A 19,140-nucleotide genomic window follows, 5' to 3' on the forward strand; every position below is an offset into this window, starting at 1 on the left:
CCATTTAAATGGCAACGACAACAGTTAGCCTTGTTGCCGCGAAAGTTCGCCGCTAAATGAAATCCAGGAAGTTAAATTAGCAGGAAAACTGGACGAATTAAATGCCCTGTTTATTTTCGTTGGCTATATTTCTGCTTTGGATTATCGTATTTCTACTTAGGGCCGGTACAGACGGACTGCAACCAGACTGCAATATGGGAACGCTGCAGTTGGTGTGCAGTTCCCATACAAGTGCAATCCGTCTGTGGCCCTATTAGGCTTGTCAAATAGGTAGTCTATAGGGTGCCGTTTGAGACTTTACAAAATTTGTTTAATGCAAAAGGCTGATTGCAATTATATTGAAACTTAAAATAATGGGACATCACTTGTTCGTGCATTTCGCTCATACAAACATGAGTAGGTAATAGATGCGCTGCGTATAATATCAAATCAAAGACTGATTTCATAAGTTTGAATACCGAATTTTCTTTTTGGATAAAGAAAGTCTTCAACAGCGTAGGTGCTTGTTATTTTGTACAATCCACTCCATATGTAGGTACTTACCTACTTACATTTAACAAGATCCAAACGGTAAACGTCAATTTTTATACACAGCAATTTCATGCTGACACCTTGTTGTGCTGCATGCATTATTTGCCTCGAGTAATGCCAATTTATCATTAGGTAAAACTGACATGGACATTTCCCGCGATGCAGTCGCAATTGGAATTCAACCTTTAAACTTCAAAACGTAGAAGTTTCCAAACACTCGACCATATCCATCCGCGTCTCTATTGTTTCCCAAATAGTTTTAAGTCATTATGTATTGTATGCCCGCATTTTATTTAGGTAGTCATAATTCATTTGGTTCAGGATCGCGTCACTTTTCAGGATTGCCATAAAACAAACCTAACCTGACCCATCTATAGGATAACCTGACGAAAATCCTGAAAAGTTAACGGTTTTAGTTTTATGACTAATGATAATATGGCAAACAATACATTATGACTTAGAACTTTATGGGAAACAAAGGGGTCTATCCATCCTCATAGAAATGGTAACAATCTCGAAGCCACTTACTTTCCCGTCAGCAGATAATGGAATCAAAGTGGGAGCGCAAATCGGCGTCGAACATAATCGTAGAAGTTGGACAATAAACTGTGGCTAGGCTGGGATTCGAACCGGGTAACATTGGGAGCACAGAGAAGACACAGTACGAGAAAACCAGTACTTACAGATATATTTCACGTTTGGATTATCTACAAAATGAAATAAGTAGGCTAAACAAATATAAAACAAACACATTTCTGAAAGCGTTTAAGTTAAACGTGATGTACGGATGGCTATTGCAGCTTCATTATTACTGTTGCGACATTGCTACGGCAGCGTTGATGTCAATTTCCTTGATAAAATGAGTGACCGTGAGGTCACGTTTTCCGCCGTATATTTAACTGCCGCGATTTTGACGTTAAATCCATTACTAATGCCGTGCCGTTGTAGTAATATCGCCACAGTAAGGCAGCTGCAGTTGGAATTAGAATGTAACCTTAAGGGCTCATTTAGACGGCGCGCGAACTATAGTATACGATTTTAGTTACATTGCGGACCATGGAGGTTATAACTCAGCCGACCGATCAAGTAACGCAATGTAATGAAACTCGCATGCGAGTTCTCGTACTGTGCCCTAACTCTAGCCAAAACGCATAGCACTGGAGAGTTGTATTCCTTTACTGTGTTATTATGTTCTATGTGGCTAGAGTCCGGCACCCGGCGCGTTGTTTCAGTAGTTTGCGACCGCCGTAACCAATTAAACCTGCACCCAATTTATCGGAAACGGCAACACCCTAGCCTAGCTTCACTACAATGAAGCTGAACAGGCTTACTTTCAACAAATAATATATTTAGCCTTTTACTAAACTCACGTAAAAAATGACAGGTGTCAAGTTCAAATCGACAACAAATGGCAGTTTTTGTACGTTTCTCCCGCTGTATAAGTTCGCTACGCCGAAAATAAGTACTGTAAGTATTTTGTTTTAAGGGTAGATTATTAGATAATGTAGGTATGTGTAGTAAGTCATAACTTACCTTAGTTAATGTTTTCTGATAAAATATTCGATCTAAAAGTTTGTGGTTCGTATGAACCCTCTGCCCGTCTGGGGCACGTTCGAGTGGTTTATAAGTGGCCTCTGCCCTGCAGGGAGTTTACATGACATTTAAGGGTAAGATTCATTACTATGAATGAACCCTCATAGTACAAAAGTCATTCAAACTAAGAAAAATATATCGCAATAATATTATATTTTCCTTTGGTTTTTAAATTAAATATTTATTCAACGATTAATCTTACGAGCTACGATATCCGCGCGAACTCTTATTTTCTTAATTAAATTGTGGTTTTATTTTTTCATCGATTACATGTGAAGACGTGACTTACCCTTAAAACTACTCTGTATGGCTAACAAGGCAGTGGCCATATTATGTGCCACGCAGCACCATTTTTAACAGGCAGAGAGCATATAAAAACCACCGGGTTTTTTTATTGAATTAATGATAATAAAAAAAAATAAGAATTAATTTTCTTTTAACGCTATTATTTACCTACCCGAATCAGTAATCAAAAGTAAAAAATTCGTCAGGCCTGTTTAAGGGTTAAGCAAAATAATACAAGGCCAGGTACAAGATAAAATCAGTCTAAATAAAACTACAAAAACAACAAGCGATACTCTCATGTCACCTAATTAAACAATTACAAACACAACCTCAATATTAACGCCATAGAGTTCTCTTTGCACTAACACGCAAGAGTAAGATACGAGGAAAAATTATGTATGTGAATAGAAACAAGCTTTCTGTGAAAACGGCATTTTTCCGCAAACACATACAATGTATTTTCCGCGTTTGCGAGTCGCAGTAATACGTGTGCTAAAGCAGTGCCTTGACTCTTGTTCACAATTCAGCACATTATAGAGGATTGCCCCATAACGCGCTATGCCAACGGACCTCCTGAAGACCTGAGCGTCCTTAGCGACAAGGCCACCAAGTGGCTGATTGGACTTAATCTGAATTTATAACTGTTTGTTTTCTGTTTATTATACTACGCCATACGATTAAATAAACTCTTGTTTATTTACATTGTACACAAATACCCTAACGGCTACCAATGGTCAACTGTAGAGAGAGTACAACCTCTTGAGCTCAAATTTACCCTTTCCTTTGTTTCCTGGCAAAGCGTACCTCCCTACCAGGAAGTCGGTTGTTGATAAAGTTAAATTCTCTACCCAGACCTTTAAGAGTAGGTGTAATACAATTATATCAAAGACTACGTATTACGCAGGTACGTAGCTAAGCTCATCATCATCACTTTACATTTTCATCACTTCATCAGGAATTTTTAGGTTATGAAAAATCGAAATACAATTATGTTATGATGGAATCATTTTATTAAATTACATCGCCCCCCATCCGATCCACCCGTCTACGCGGCACCCACTTTGATTCTACTCATTCCTAACTTTCTATTCTCTAAGACAAGAATCAACGTTAAATTATCTACTTTCAAAATTAATTTTCCAGAGTCAGGCTGAGAAGAAAATCCTCGCGAACTCTTCGTCCTTAACTTTGATTGGCTTGGAGGAATGAGCGTCTCCCCACACCTATTTTACCTATGTCTACTACACTACTACTACGCAATGAGAGGGAAAATGACGTCGCACGGCTCGTCCGTCCTTATTAGGTACCAGTCTTACCACGCGACGACGTCTTTTTCGCAGACATAAAGCTTTAAACTATGAGCTAATTGCCGATTCCGCGTCAATAGGACAGGTGTTTGGAGACACTAACTATTAAATTGTAAGTTGCATGGAGTTAAATTACTGCTTTAGCACACACGTGTTCTGTGTCGTCCTCTGTCGTCCACTGGCGCGGAAAATTTTATTTAAACGTCGACAAACAACGAAACGAGGATCAATGGACCTTTAGATAGAAATGGTAGGATGTAGAATGGAATAGAAATAAAGACAATTTATATTTAAAAAAAATATTGCATGTTTTGGAAACTAAATTGTAATATTTATTGGAATAAATGGCTCTACTACTACTTACTAAAGACAATTAATTAATACTAAAATTCTATTATTTTGCTGTTTTACTACAAAGTTTGGTAACTATACTTAAGTACTAAAATAACTAAGTAATTTGAGTAACCTAGTAACCTTGGTGGCGGATTGAACCAGTAGCTTAGGGGTCCAGCAGTACTCTATTATATTCCTGGGTTGTTCTTTTTAGGGTTCCGTACCCAAAGGGTAAAAAACGGGACCCTATTACTAAGACTTCGCTGTCCGTCCGTCTGTCACCAGCAGGCTGTATCTCATGAATCGCGATAGCTAGACAGTTGAAATTTTCACAAATGATGTATCTCTGTTGCCGCTATAACAACAAATACTAAAAATAAAATAAAATAAATATTAAGAGCCCCCCATACAACAAACACGTTTTTTTGCTCTATTTTTTGTTGATGGTGCGGAACCCTCCGTGCGCGAGTCCGACTCGCACTTGGCCGTTTTTTTATTATCAAGCTTCGATTACTGTGTATATGTAAGTAGGTATATAATGTGTGACTTTATAAGTCATACTGAAAAACTTTTATTATGGGACCAATGCCGAAATCGCATTTACAAGTCCCATATTTCTTATGTCCAAATTATTGCGATAAATTGCTTTTCACATCTCATGCTCTGAAAGTGATCGTATCAAAAAGATGTTCAACGTGACCTACATATTTAGCTCACAAAGTATGACTAATATACGTTAGACAAACACCCTAAAGCTTCGTAGTTATTGCACGGTTCTGGAAGTAAACAATGCTGCCAATTTGTCCACAGTAATCCTGTTTATTTGCGGGCTCCGTTATTCCCGGAGTTCACAGGTGTTTATTAACATTTGCTGTTTGTAAGTTGTAACAGACCTAGTTGCGAAATGGAGGTTATATTGAACCTGAAATAAATGTACACGGTGAATATTCTAAAAGGCTTAAACAAGCGAAAAAAGTTAATAACTAGAAAACGCTAATCGGAATTTTACTTGTCGATAGATCTTTATCGGAAAACGTCGACCGAAACGAACACACAAAATAATTCTTTACCTTTAGATGACAGGAAGACCTATTATAAATGTGCTGTCAAGCGTGAGTCGGACTTAATGTACCTACGGAACCCTTGGAACGAGAGTCCGACTCGCACTTGGCCGGTTTTTTCAGTCAGTACTTGAGACTCAAGAAAAACGTTATACCTATAATAATGTACCAGAGTTGTTAACAATTGATGTTTTATCCACAGAAGTGACCTTTTTCTGAGATGTTTGACTCAAAAATGTGTGGGATAGGACAAAAGAATATAGCGAAGTGAAGGCACTGTAACCAGGACACAGCCTCGTATGATCCCGTCGGTTCAAGTCCCAACAGGGCAGTATATCACCCGTCGTGACTGCTTTACTGCAGAAAATGCTGTAAAGATTTATTCTTCTCACAGTGGAAATGGCTGGTCTTGTACTATGAATGCAGTTGGATTTATTGTGCAATTAATTCGGGAATAATTTATTGCTGGTTAAAAGAAGAGGATAAGATAATACAATTGTCTAAGAAACGAATTAAATAATTTATATAGTAATGGACCCTATAATGGACGTGGCACCAGTAATGGGACATAAAACCACAAATCCTCTAAAATAAGTATGTAAAAGTAGTTTATAAACACTGGCAATATTTCACCATAAATAAGAGTCATAGAGCTGTTTATGTTTGACTTTTTATTAATTTCGGTTACTTTTTAAGAAATCGGCGCCAACCCAAAAGTTGTCGTGTCACTGGACTCACTGGAAAAAATAACCAGTAAGAATTCTTAACAACTTCGCTAAGAGAGGTGAGTTCATATATTAAATTGTAATTAATTATTACTTGGTGTAAACTAGAATGTGTTTTGTTAATTGCATTTACCATGAGATAAGGTATACAACATGTTGTGACTCTAGAGATGTATAAAAAATACTGGTATTTTGCCCAATCCCATTATAGCTGTAAAACTGCATACCTCCTATGATGGGACAATTTACATAATGATGCTTGCCATGGCGTAATTTCATGTTTAAACAATACAGAAGTATAATGTAGTTACGAACTATGTCAGGAGGTCTCCTCGGACTTCGGATAATTTAATATCGTTTTTAGGTACAAAATTTTATTTAACTTGCCCTGTTAGTTTGTATGTTAGTTAGTGTGGCTCAAATGTTGGAAATGGCATTTGAGCCACTTTCGGATTTCCGATTGAGTTAAAATTTTGGATACGTATGCAAATCGGATGACAATGCAATATTATGATAACATGAAATTGATCTCATGGTGGAGACAGGAGGTGGCCATAGGAACTCTGCGATAAACGCAACCTAATTGTGTTTGGGTTTGTTAGAATTGTCTCGATGAGTATTAGTAGTTGGCTGTCGAAAGAAAAATACATTCTTACATAAAAGCTTATACCAAAAATGACTAATAACTAGTTTTTTGCCAAAAACTTGTTCCCTATTCCAATATCTTATACTGATAGTGATAGGGTATGTCCATTATAGGGGGCCCATTACTGGATCCACGTCCATTACCGGGGTTCCATTACTGGAGGTTTGGTGTCCATGACTGGAGAAAAAAAACATACTATTGATTTATTAATTATGTGGAAACTAATTGCATTATCTTTGATACAACACGCCTGAAACATGAAAGAAGATAGGATATTCATATTTTAACAAGCTAAGCGGTAGAACTTTTACATATATCAGGGAAATGTCACAAATACTCCAAATTTGCTCTTAAATTTCCCATGACTGGTGCCGTTACTATATAGATATCGTTTTGGCGCAACAATAAATACCTAGGTAAATCAAAACAAAATTAGGACTTAGGTAAATAAATACTAACATGTTTTCTAAGCCCAAACTCGAGAATGTATTAACTCCATCAACGAAACGGCTTACTTACTTTGGCTTAATAGAAGGATATATGCACTTTTGCAGCTCGCTTTACATAGATTATCATACCTACCTAATAATTAACTTGCTTTGATTTCTACTGATTAGGGTGGTCCTTATTTCGTCGAAATTATACTTTTCTACGGGGCACGCCGCTTCATGTAAAATTTAACTTCGACGAAATAAGGACCACCCTACTACCTAACTGATATGAAGGCATAATTATTATTTTTACATTAACAGTAAAATGTTCCCGACTTCCCGTTTTAACTTCAATCACCATAATCTCCAAACAAACCGGCGACAATACTAAAAACATCTCCCTCCACTTACAAACCCACTCATAAAAAACTTTCCCCCATATTCCACCATTTTATGATACGCCATTAAAACCAGTTTTAAAGATTTAACAACGCTTTTACGTCTAATTAAAATGCCATTTCGCGACGGTCCGCCATTTTGTAAAAATATGATGGGGACTGAATTACTTTCCCATTTGGTGGGAAGTAGGGCACCGTAATTTTATAACGATTGTCATATTTTGATTCGTTTTGGTCATAAATGGGTGGAGTTTAATAAATGCTGACTAGGCAGGCACTTTAGGAGGGACGCGATTTAATTGAATTAAGTAGGTACTACTACTAATAGGTCTACCTTTACCGTTAAACTGAGGCGGTTAGAGGGAAGTGATCACGGTCAGTTACGGACAATACCGGGGTCTTTATTGCCTGAAAATAAACGCTTTTTCATAAAAACGTTAAAAATCTTTCAAAGATTCATTAGCAATTGCCATAAAGCTGAGCACTAGAGTTAATGGGGTATCCTGTCTAAGCGCTATCCGGCTCGATTCCGGTAACCGCACGTTAAGGTTATTCTCTCGACCGCTGCCAGACGATTACCCGCTAAGTATACGAAGAAACAAGTGAAACAACCACCTAGATTGCTTTCAAGATATTACTAAGCTAGAATACTAGAACAACTGGAAAAAATACTTTGGCCAGAGGAAAAAATCGTGTGGAAACCATATTATTATATACTAATCTTGAAACGCTAAGGACTAAAAATAGTCTGTAGCCAGATTACAGATAGCTTGCGTAAAATCCAGTGCCTGCGCAGGAAACCAGACTTATTACATTTTTTTAATGACACATGAAAAAAGACCTGTAATTAACAGACTTAGACCAAGACAAGTCTGCAACGATTTTGATAGCACACGCAGTGAGTGTTATTTTAAACGTCAAACTTCTATGAAACTATGACGTATAAATAACGCTTTCCCTATGCTATTAAAATCGTTGCAGACTTTTCTTACACTAACTCTAATTACATGGGTATTTAGGTTTACCAAATAAGGGTAACATTCCATTTCTGACCGCAGCTGCACTACTGGTACTGAACGCGTCGCTGTTACTGTCAATTTCCATAGTAAAATGAACAGTAGTGCAGCTGCGGTTGGAAATGGACTGTCACCTTAACAGTGTGGCTACCACCAGTTTGCCACTGACATAAGAGCCATCGAGAACGTAATTTACCTTCTATGTATCTCGCCCGCTGTCGCTGCTGGACTCGCATATTAGTGCGAGCGAGATTCTATAGATCTCATCCATCATCTCATTCATCCCATCATCATCTTAGTCATCTTATAAGTGCCTAAATTACGTTCTCGATTACGTAATGAGAACGTAATTTACGCATATATCAGTTTTGACTAGGGCTTCCAATACCGGGATCCCGGTATTTCGGGATCCCGGGATCCCGTCTTTTTAAACGCATTTTTCAATACCGGTATTTTTAAAGGCAATACCGGGATCCCGGTATTTTAAAAAATGAGGGAAATGCGCAGTATAAACCCTTTAAATCCATTATATTCGGCTGTATCAAAAAGCTTACTAAACGTCAGACGCATCTAGAGTTAGACCAAGAAAAGTCTGCAACGATTTGATAGCACGTGCAGTGCAAGTGTTATATTAAACGTCAAACTTCTATGAAATTATGACGTACAAATAACACTTGCACTGCGTACTGCGTATGCTATCAAAATCGTTGCAGACTTTACTTGGTCTAACTCTAACTGGTCTCTAGCCCGCATTTTATTATTGAAACAAGATCGTTGCCTAATGCGTCAGATAAATATTTGGTGGTTGGTGGTGGATGAATCCTGAAGTTATGTGAGTGATGAATATGATGATAGTGACATTAACATTAACATAATTAATTCTTATAATTTTATCAAAAAATAAAACGAAAGAGCAAGGATAACGATAACTGTAATAATGGCAAACAAATTTTGACGGAAATTAACGGCGGTTAAGTTGGACTACAAATGTGACTGGTGAGGTGAAGTCAACAAATTGGATAAAATTATTGCCAACCTGGAGTGTGAAATAAAATTATTGCAGATGGCGGCATTGATTGTTTATTGTTGTAATAGCTTTTAGGACATATCTGGTATTCCAGTGAGCCTTTCTAATTCCCCTTTTTAATAAAACTATATATTTTTAAGCGATTCATATCCAATACCGGGATCCCGGGATCCCGGTATTGATGAAGACAGTTTCGGTATTAATACCGGTATTGTGAGAAGTCCGGTATTTGGAAGCCCTAGTTTTGACACTGTCAGTAACTCATGGTACGGGCTCTTAACTGTTTTATATTTCGAGCCATGATCAACTTTAATCGTGGTAAAAACTTAGTTCCGTTTTTGTATGGTAGGTACCTAGTTACTTAGTTTGTCTAAATCCCCACAACATTAGAAGCGCATCTCGGCATCTCCGGCGCGGCGTAGAAGTCGTAAATAAGTGCGCTTCCTGTTCCAAAGGTGGCCAGCGCCGCGGTTAAAACATGCTGCCCCATTTAGATGGTGAAGTTATGGGGATTTAAGATAATCGAGAACCTTGGACTGATATAAAAGAAAACGACTATTACCTAAATTGGCTCCTTGGCCGATTTAAAAAATAACAGTCATTAATTTTCACCATGTCACCGGCCTTCATCAAAAATAGTTGAATACCATTCCAACGTTCATCTTAATATACCCATAAATGAGTAACTGACAAGTTTTCATAGATGGCACCTGCAGAAGTTTTACATGCCACTAGTTTTTATTCTATGAAAGGCTGAAAGGGAGGCAAGGGAGCACCAAGGCCATAAAATTAAAAAGAAAAGAATTTGACACTATTCGTAAGACCGACAGGTAAAACCTATGATGGCGCCATCTGTAAAATACTTCGACCGGCAAACCCATTAGTTTGGTAATTGGTTGTAAATAAAAAATCGCAATAATAAAGTAAAATGTATATTTCTATAAACTCACTTCTGTGAGGCATTACCAACTTAACAATGTAATTTGCACTTACATCAAAGAAGCAGACAGCTAAAATAATTCTATCTATGGCATATTATACGGGTCATTACAAAAAAGTCTTTCTTCACATAGTAGGGCACCTTTCAGTTTAAAAGCCTTAAGTCCTTTGTAGTTATATAAACGTAAAAACTGCCAAGATTTGTTTACATACAAGTAACTGTCAAAAAATGGACCGATTTGATCAGAAAAGAAATTGGCGTCGATCTCTAATTTTAATCACCAATTTTAGTTTTTTGGTGATATTTGAGCGTTCTAAATTAAAAAAAGTGCCCCAAACGCGAATATTGGAGTCATGAATTGGTATTCTTGCGTTCGCACCTTCATTTAATCGGTAATATTGGTCATAATCGGCGATCGAAATCAGCGAGCCAAATTGGCATTCGCGTCCGCTTGATTTGATCGGACAATTTCATCAGATTGGTGAAAATTTGTCTCGTGTGTCAGACGAGACAATTTTTTGTGATTACTTATAGGAAACTTGAGCTAACTCGAGTCTATTTAATATGATAATACAGTTTGCCATACCGGCAGGATGAACCCGTAATAAAAATGCGACATTTTGAATTGGTGCTTGGAGGTGTTCCATACAAATTATTTTTTTATATTTAATCACAAAACCTATTTAGTTTAGATATAAGATGGTGCGGTCAATGCATTATTTTTAACAGTAGCATAGAGAAATAAAGACAAGAGTGCTCACTCCATACATCGGTTCAGACTATTAATTTCAGTATCTACATCTAGCATCGAGTAGCGGAACTATTAGTACTGCTACTTGACAATAGATGTAGCACCGACCGGAAAGTTTTATCTCAACAGCATAAGACTTTCTGGTCGGTGCTACATCTATTGTCAAGTAGCAGTACTGATAGTTCCGCTACTCGATGCTAGATGCTAATAGTCTTTTTGTTACTAAAACTGATGTATGGAGTGAGCACTCTATGTATTTTTTTCTCTATGACAGTAGTCATCATTCATCAAAATTCAAAAGTAAGGAAAGTTTCCTAAATATGTATTCAAGTAGGTATTTATCTTTTATTATATTGTTGTTTTAGTAATCCTTGAGTTTTAGTGTGAGACTAGATTGATTTATGTATGACAGTTCATATTAATTATTGGTTGTTCTGTCATCAAAGAACTAAAGCTGCTTTTTACACTCTCCAGACACTAAATTGATAATAATCCTGCTTAAATGACAGAAAAGCTAGATAAATTAGGGGAGTTCCTACAATTATTTTGATATCTAAGATATAAAACCAAGACTGACATACATATTTTTGAAGTGAAAACTTCTTTAGCGGCGCTGTGCTCTTTTTGAGGTGGGGAAAAAATGTTAAACTCGCGACAGGTCACGTGACCGTAAGACGGACACGTGACCTGATCGAAAAACTGTTACAATGTCATTGAGTTTTCACTTCTGCCGGCACTCCCGGAGTGCAACCCGTTGTTTTTAGGGTTCCGTACCCAAAGGGTAAAAACGGGACCCTATTACTAAGACTCCGCTGTCCGTCCGTCTGTCACCAGGCTGTATCTCACGAACCGTGATAGCTAGACAGTTGAAATTTTCACAGATGATGTATTTCTGTTGCCGCTATAACGACAAATACTAAAAACAGAATAAAATAAAGATTTAAGTGGGGCTCCCGTACAACAAACGTGATTTTTGACCGAAGTTAAGCAACGTCGGGCGGGGTCAGTACTTGGATGACCGTTTTTTTGCTTGTTTTGCTCTATTTTTTGTTGATGGTGCGGAACCCTCCGTGCGCGAGTCCGACTCGCACTTGGCCGGTTTTTTTTTATGGAACACCCTCAAACATTAATTTCATTATACTCTAAAGTAGTCAAAGCGCCACTTGCACCATTTCACTAACCCGGGGTTAACCGGTGAAATCAGGAGTTACGATGGTTACCAGTACAATTTGACACTAGGTTAACGGCTTAACCGCTTAACCCCGGGTTAGTGGGATGGTGCAAGTGGGCCTAAAGAGCCTACCTATTCCTCTGCGATACTCTTGTTCTTTTTTTTTTTCTTGTCACTCTTGGGTGTGGGAGCGTCCACCTCATCGTCCACGGTGGTGTCGGCCTGAGAGGCGTCTAGGGATTTCTTTTTTTTTTTTTTCTTCTCCGAGGTGGGCTCGGCTGACTCTTCGGTGGGATCATCTTTGATTTTCTCTTTCTTGATCTTCTTTGGTGTGACCTGTGACAAAAACATGTTAAATCAGTGTTTAGAGTTCCGTACCTCAAAAGGAAAAAACGTAACCCTTATAGGATCACATGTGTTTGGAAGTGCTGGTGGCTTAGCGGTAAGAGCGTGCGACTTTCAATCCGGAGGTCGCGGGTTCAAACCCCGGCTCGTACCAATGAGTTTTTCGGAACTTATGTAAGAAATATCATTTGATATTTACCAGTCACGCCCAGACAACGCGAGGAAGATGATGATGATATAGGATCACATGTGTTTCTGTCTGTCTGTCTCTCCGTCTGTCACAGGACTCACAGGCTATTTTCTTCCAAACTACTGGACCAATTAAGTTGAAATTTAGCACACATGTTAGTTTGTGACACAAAGATGGACGTGTAACGTAAATAAATGAATTTTAAATATGGAGGCCATTTTGTTTACGATTTACGGGACGAACATATTTTATTTACAATTAGATAAAAATATAATTTTGTAGGATTTTCTACCCGACTTTGCAACAAAGGAGGGTAGTGTGCATACCCCGGGTTTCGGGTTTAGGTATGTTATTCACTAGCCAAAAGCCAAACTGTAAAAACAGAAATTATTTTAACATTTCTTGATGACCTAATGAGTTTTCTATATAGGAATAGATTTTAGAATAGAATAGAATAGAAAGTCATTTCTTCGATAAAGCACACATACACAGGACAAAAAGATGAAAAACAAAGAAAAAGAAAAGGATAACAATAACAATGCAAAGACAGCAAAGAGAAATTATATACACACAGACAGAAAAATAAATCACACTTGAGTCCAGCAATGTGTGCAGTAAGGAAACGGCTTTGGCTCAGCATATTGTCACAATTTGCAAATTTTAGAGACTTTTTCTACTCCAGCACTTAAATGTGTCAATTAAATGACTGACAGTGATATCTAAAGCAATGTCATTTGAATGATTTGTCTATAGGCTCATAAGATGACTGCTAGACTTTTTTTAACAGCTCATAATTGGTTCTTAAAATTCTCGGGTCTTTCGACCCTTGAATTTTAAGAACCCTTATTATATCACTGTTGCATAAACTACTATTAAAGTACTCACGTCGTTGGCACCATCCTCTAGCCTGATCTTCTTGGTGGAGGTCTCCGGCTCCGGAGAGTGTTCCCGCTTCACCGGCTTCCTTCCCAGGGTGCTATCCGCCGCCACCGGGTATTCGAACACCTCACTGTCAACAAATTACAGAGTTTTATACATTCCACCTTACATAGTTGAAGGATGAAAACGGACAAAAACCGGCCAAGTGCGCGTCGGACTCGCGCACGGAGGGTTCCGCACCATCAACAAAAAATAGAGCAAAACAAGCAAAAAAACGGTCACCCATCCAAGTACTGACCCCGCCCGACGTTGCTTAACTTCGGTCAAAAATCACGTTTGTTGTATGGAAGCCCCACTTAAATCTTTATTTTATTCTGTTTTCAGTATTTGTTGTTATAGCGGCAATAGAAATACATCATGATACAATACAAATGATCCTGCATTTTCATGTTCTAAAAGAAAATATGAGTCCTTGATGGATAAAAAATATTTCCAAAAATATTTCATAGTAAATAACAAAAAAATATGCAGTTTCGTTATTAACTCATCAATGCTTTCTTAGTCTTTGGAATTAAATATTGTATAAAAACTGGGTCAAAAAAATGCATATCAGTTAATGTCATGATGTCTGACTGAACAGATCACTTTTTAGCAATAAGACCACCTGTTGTTTACCTCTTCTTGAGTTGTTATACATTACATTGTTTTCTGTATTGAGTTGTGAAATAAAGAGTACTGCATTGTAAATTCTGATCGTTCTGTTTTTAACATGTAGGTATTGTATTAATTATTCTTTAAAATGAACTTGTTCTGCATTTTACGTGTAAGTTTCTGGTCTTTTCTAATGCTACCTGCAACTTGTTATTGACAAAATTTAATTTAATTGGTTATTGTTTTTGTTTGTTTTGTATAACTTGCGATGCTCACTGATTTACTTTTATTTTAGTATGTATTCTCACGAAGTGAAATGTATAATTTCTTTTGAGAAATAAAGTTCTTTAAACACAAATTAAAAATTGTGTACTTACGATTTGCTGTGATATTTCTCAAACTTGGCCTTGGCTTTGCCTGTCCCGCTGATTCTTCTCAAGTTGCCCTCTTCCAACAACCGCAGCCTATTCTCCAACTTCACCTTATGCCCCGCCCCTAGCTCAAACGACACATCTTCTCCGAACGCATCCATTCTGGTCGCTAGAGCTGCCTTCGCTGCCAGCATGCGAGACATCTTTCCCTTGTTCTTAGTACTACATTGACCAACTAGCTGAGCGTGGTAAATTAAACCGTATTTCGGAGTGTCTTTCTTAGTCTTTAAAGCTCTGAATAAGGCCTTTTCGGCACCAAAGATCTGTACCGTTGAAGCCGGCTGCTTGGCCAGGTTCATTAATGAGCCTGCATGAGCGATGAGGCGCGCTCCAATATGCTCTCCGATTAAAACTGTTAAGTTTGGGGCCATGGCCATCATACGGGCTTTCAAGTAATCTGTCAGATGTGTTCTATAGTCAGTGATAGCAATAATCTCATCGCATAGATTCTGGATATTCAAAATGTCATCATCAGAAATTTCTGTGCCCATGGAAATCTCGGCAGCCTCTTTCACCTTCTCTTCCAAATCCTCAGGTAAGATATCTGACAGATCAGTTTTAGAAGCATTATCACGGGTGCCGATAAGTTTGACAATTTTGACAAAGAGTGTGTTGTCTGTGATGATTTTTCCTAGCTCGGGGAAATGCCAGCCGTACCATTCACGGCATCTCATGATGTAGTTATTGAGTTCCTTGTCAAGGTCATCGAGGAGGCACTGGGCCTGCACTATCATGGTGTCAATCTTGTCGGGGGAGAACTTAAGCTTGTATCGGGATAAGGAATGGGCTAAACCGAGCGCCATAGCTGTCATTTCCTTCTTTGGCAGCCCGGCGAGCAGACTGTCCATCTGGGAGCGAATGCATCTCAGCAATTCTTGGACGTTTGAGTTGGCAACACATTGTAAATCAAACTTCTCCTTAATAGCACTGCCTAGTTTTGCATCTCCGACCAATAACTGATCTTGGATATCCTTGGAGACATATTTCTTTAAGGCTTTCTTTAACGGCTTTGATATTTTGCCCTCAATGGCGGCTGTAGTGGCAGCTAGAGCCTCTGTTGTGTCTTCGAACTTGATAAAGTTCTTTAGTTTGACACTGAAATGAAATTTAAATGTAAGCAAAAGAATATTTCACTCGTACCAGAAAAAACTAAAAAAGATAATATAATTAACTTACACTGCTGATGCTCCCTCAGGAGTGTTGAATTCCTGGTACAAATCATTGATTTCTGACAACTTGGACTCGTCCAACAACTACAACAAACAAAAAATATTATTTAAAACTGAGATAACCTATAGTTTGTATGCCAAGCTTGATTGTAAACAATGACCTATTTTTAGCTTCAAACTTAGGTTAAATCACATAAACGGATGAGTAACATGTTATTTGAGTGTTAATATGAATTTTCACTGCACTATACGCCGCATTTCACAAAGATTTGATAAAAAATTACCAACAATCATGAGGTTAGGTTAGGTTCCACACGTGTGGTGCTTGTTACCTTAAAAATAGCGTAGCCCGCCGGGGTTTCGAACAGAACCAACATGTTGAAAACAAATTAATTCACACAAAATTAATATTTCATCTATTTACGAGCACATTTAGAAATTATTTTATTAAACACGCGAAAGCGGCAAGAAACCCTCCGCTACGAAACGCGGACTTGTTTGACTGACAGATAAAGGATAGTGTTGCCACATTGAAATAACTACGCTGCACACAAATTAATGTTTGTCAAGCTCTTGGAGGATATAATCAAACGGAGACGCCATGTCTGTAATTTTCTGTACAAAACAGTCTGCCGATTTTTGCGGGGGAGGGGAACGTCAAATGTATGCGTAACGTAAAAATAGCCATGTCAGATAAACGTCAGTCCATACATTGTGTATGACCGTTGGCCGCCTATTTTCGACAGAGGGGAAAGCCTATTAATGGCTACTCCGTTTAGTTGTATCCTCCAAGGTCAAGCTTAATAAAATGTAAAAAAAGTATTATTGATTAAGATTGTATGGTTTTATTATTGAAAATATTATTATATTACTAAATCCTGAATAATTCAAAGAAATTTGTAATTTATATTGAACTTGTGCGTTTTAATTTTATTAACATTTAGCCGAGTAAGTTCAAGTAGACTTAAGTACTTCGTTTTTAACCCTCCCAAATCCTTGTATGACAACCACGTGATAATGATAATGACAACTCAATAACATAACATTGTGTTTATTTTATTCTTTTTTTGTATTTTTTACTATGCTACACTACACCCACTTTTGTCAGTAGCCATAGACAAGACATCCTCTAGACTGAGCATAGTAACGCTACCCCCTCTGCCACTTATACGGTAGTTTTACTCCATCTTCGAGTCAATCCCGTGCCGTGATTGGTCCGTGTCTTTGAACGGACCAATCACGGCACGGCATTCGCTCACCTCGTCCCCCCCGCACCCCCGTATTTTTGGCAGCATCGGTTTCATGAAATAATTGCTCTAAACTCCGTCTAGAGGATTCCTAGTCTATGTCAGTAGCAAACGGCGCGAAATTAAATTAACAAAACAAAAAAAAAGAATTGGGAAAGTACAAAATCTGGTAGAGTCAGACCAAGATAACTGCGCAGCAATTTTTATAGCACAGACTGCATTTATTATTTTGAACTTCAGAATTTCATAGAAGTTTGTAGTTTCAAATAACACTTGCACAGTCTGTGCTATCAGAATCGCTGCAGATTTAGCTTGGTCTGACTCTAGTTCAATGGCCTTTAATATAATTGCACTTTAATAATTATAATCTCAATCCCATTTTTTATGTGGGGAAAATCATTAACAGCGCTATCTATTGTTAGCTTTTACCATTTTAATCAGCTTCCTCTTAGTAGGTGGCGCTCTCGGCGGATTTGTTACTTGTGAATCTTGTGATTGTGACATATTTTGATAATAAGCATAATATTCATAATAATTTGGCTTATTGGAAATGAAGGTTTATGCAGTAATTGTGTATATGTTTTTCAATAATAATAATATAATAAAATAATATATCTTTTACTTCGGTAATCAGCTTCTCAAGCCATCAAGCTATGTCAATAGGTTAGATTTGCTCTCAATGGAAGCTTATTAAGTAAAGTAAATATTCTATTTCAAACATTTGCCTCAATACTTTCTGTCGTTATTTATTCAGGAGAATCAACCGAGGGAATACAAAACAAATAAATATAATAATTCATATGTATTCACGATCTATCTATACTTCACGTGCTGTGCCAAATGGAATTTTATCTCGCCGACGACGTTATTTGAATTCGGAAAATTCAATAATTCTGCATAAAAGCGTGCATCCACTTTAGAGCGAATGATTCTCGGAGTGAATGATGGAGCGAATGAACTGGTGAATGGATTCCATCGAGCGGTGAGCGTCTGGATTGGGACGGAGCAAGAACGTGATTATTTTGTGTATTGAATGTTTTGAATTCGTGTTTATTTTGCATTTGGGAAGCGCTGGGGAGCTTTTAGAGTACATATAGGTGCCTAATATAGGCTTTTAGGCTTAAAGCATACGCAAGCTACTCAATTATGCTCGTATTCATACGGTACGTTATAATATAAAATATTCCAAAATCAGTTTTAACATTTTATATTGCAAAATAAATCCATACTAATAATTAGAAATGCGAAAGTGCGTCTGTATGTCTGTCTGTTACCTCTTCACGCTTAAACCGCTGAACCGATTTAGTTGAATTTTGGCATAGAGATAGTTTGAGTCCCGGGGAAGGACATAGAGTAGTTTTTATGTCGGAAATCATCCCTGAAGAGAGTGTAAAGGGGGTTGGAATTTAGAGAGTTGAATCTGAATCACAACTTATCATTTCGTGAATATCTATTATTGTTCGTTTGCGAAGAAAATGTAAATCAGCCCGTATTGTTAAATACTTTACACTTCGAACTTGTAGTCCCAGCGGGTCTACCCTCGTCGACCTGTTCTGCTGTCGGACACAACAACCTTAAGGGTATAGGTAGGTAGTGTAGGTTCTACGTTTTAATAAACAAGGGACTTACGGAGATATTGTATAGTTCCCAATATCTTGGGTGAAAATGTAATTTTATGGTACCATCGAGCTGATCAGAAGACGGGCACAAAAGGTTGCCATATACCTAAAGTCCGTCAACCAAATCTTGTCAGTAGTAAAAGGCGGCAAATTTGAAAAATCGCGGATTAACAACACTGTGTTCAAATAATTCCAAAACGCGTGTCATCTGTGTTTTATCTGTGGAATGTGGATCGTGAATGACAGCCGTCAGCTTATTTGTTTTCATTTGGTTTTCATTCTGAATCGTTTCTGTTTCAAGAGATATTTCTGCTGTCACCATTAAATACCAATACATTAAATAAGAATAAGCAAAGCTAAGGGGCCTACAATGTACAATCATGCTCGTTGATGG

The 19,140-nt window shown here is 37.7% G+C and overlaps 1 protein-coding gene across 1 annotated transcript; it reads right to left on the bottom strand.

Annotated features, from left to right (window-relative positions):
• Positions 1-12,347: 12,347 nt before the first annotated feature.
• LOC134648157 (nucleolar protein 58) lies at positions 12,348-16,399 on the bottom strand. The gene is made up of 5 exons (XM_063502636.1): positions 16,213-16,399; positions 15,888-15,964; positions 14,658-15,806; positions 13,636-13,759; positions 12,348-12,551 (listed from the first exon to the last, which is right to left on the bottom strand). The coding sequence occupies exons 1-5, from the start codon at positions 16,255-16,257 to the stop codon at positions 12,348-12,350; spliced, it is 1,599 nt and encodes a 532-aa protein (XP_063358706.1). The 5' UTR covers positions 16,258-16,399.
• Positions 16,400-19,140: the final 2,741 nt, after the last annotated feature.

Source organism: Cydia amplana, chromosome 5, assembly GCF_948474715.1.
Source record: "Cydia amplana chromosome 5, ilCydAmpl1.1, whole genome shotgun sequence".
NCBI lineage: Eukaryota > Metazoa > Arthropoda > Insecta > Lepidoptera > Tortricidae > Cydia > Cydia amplana.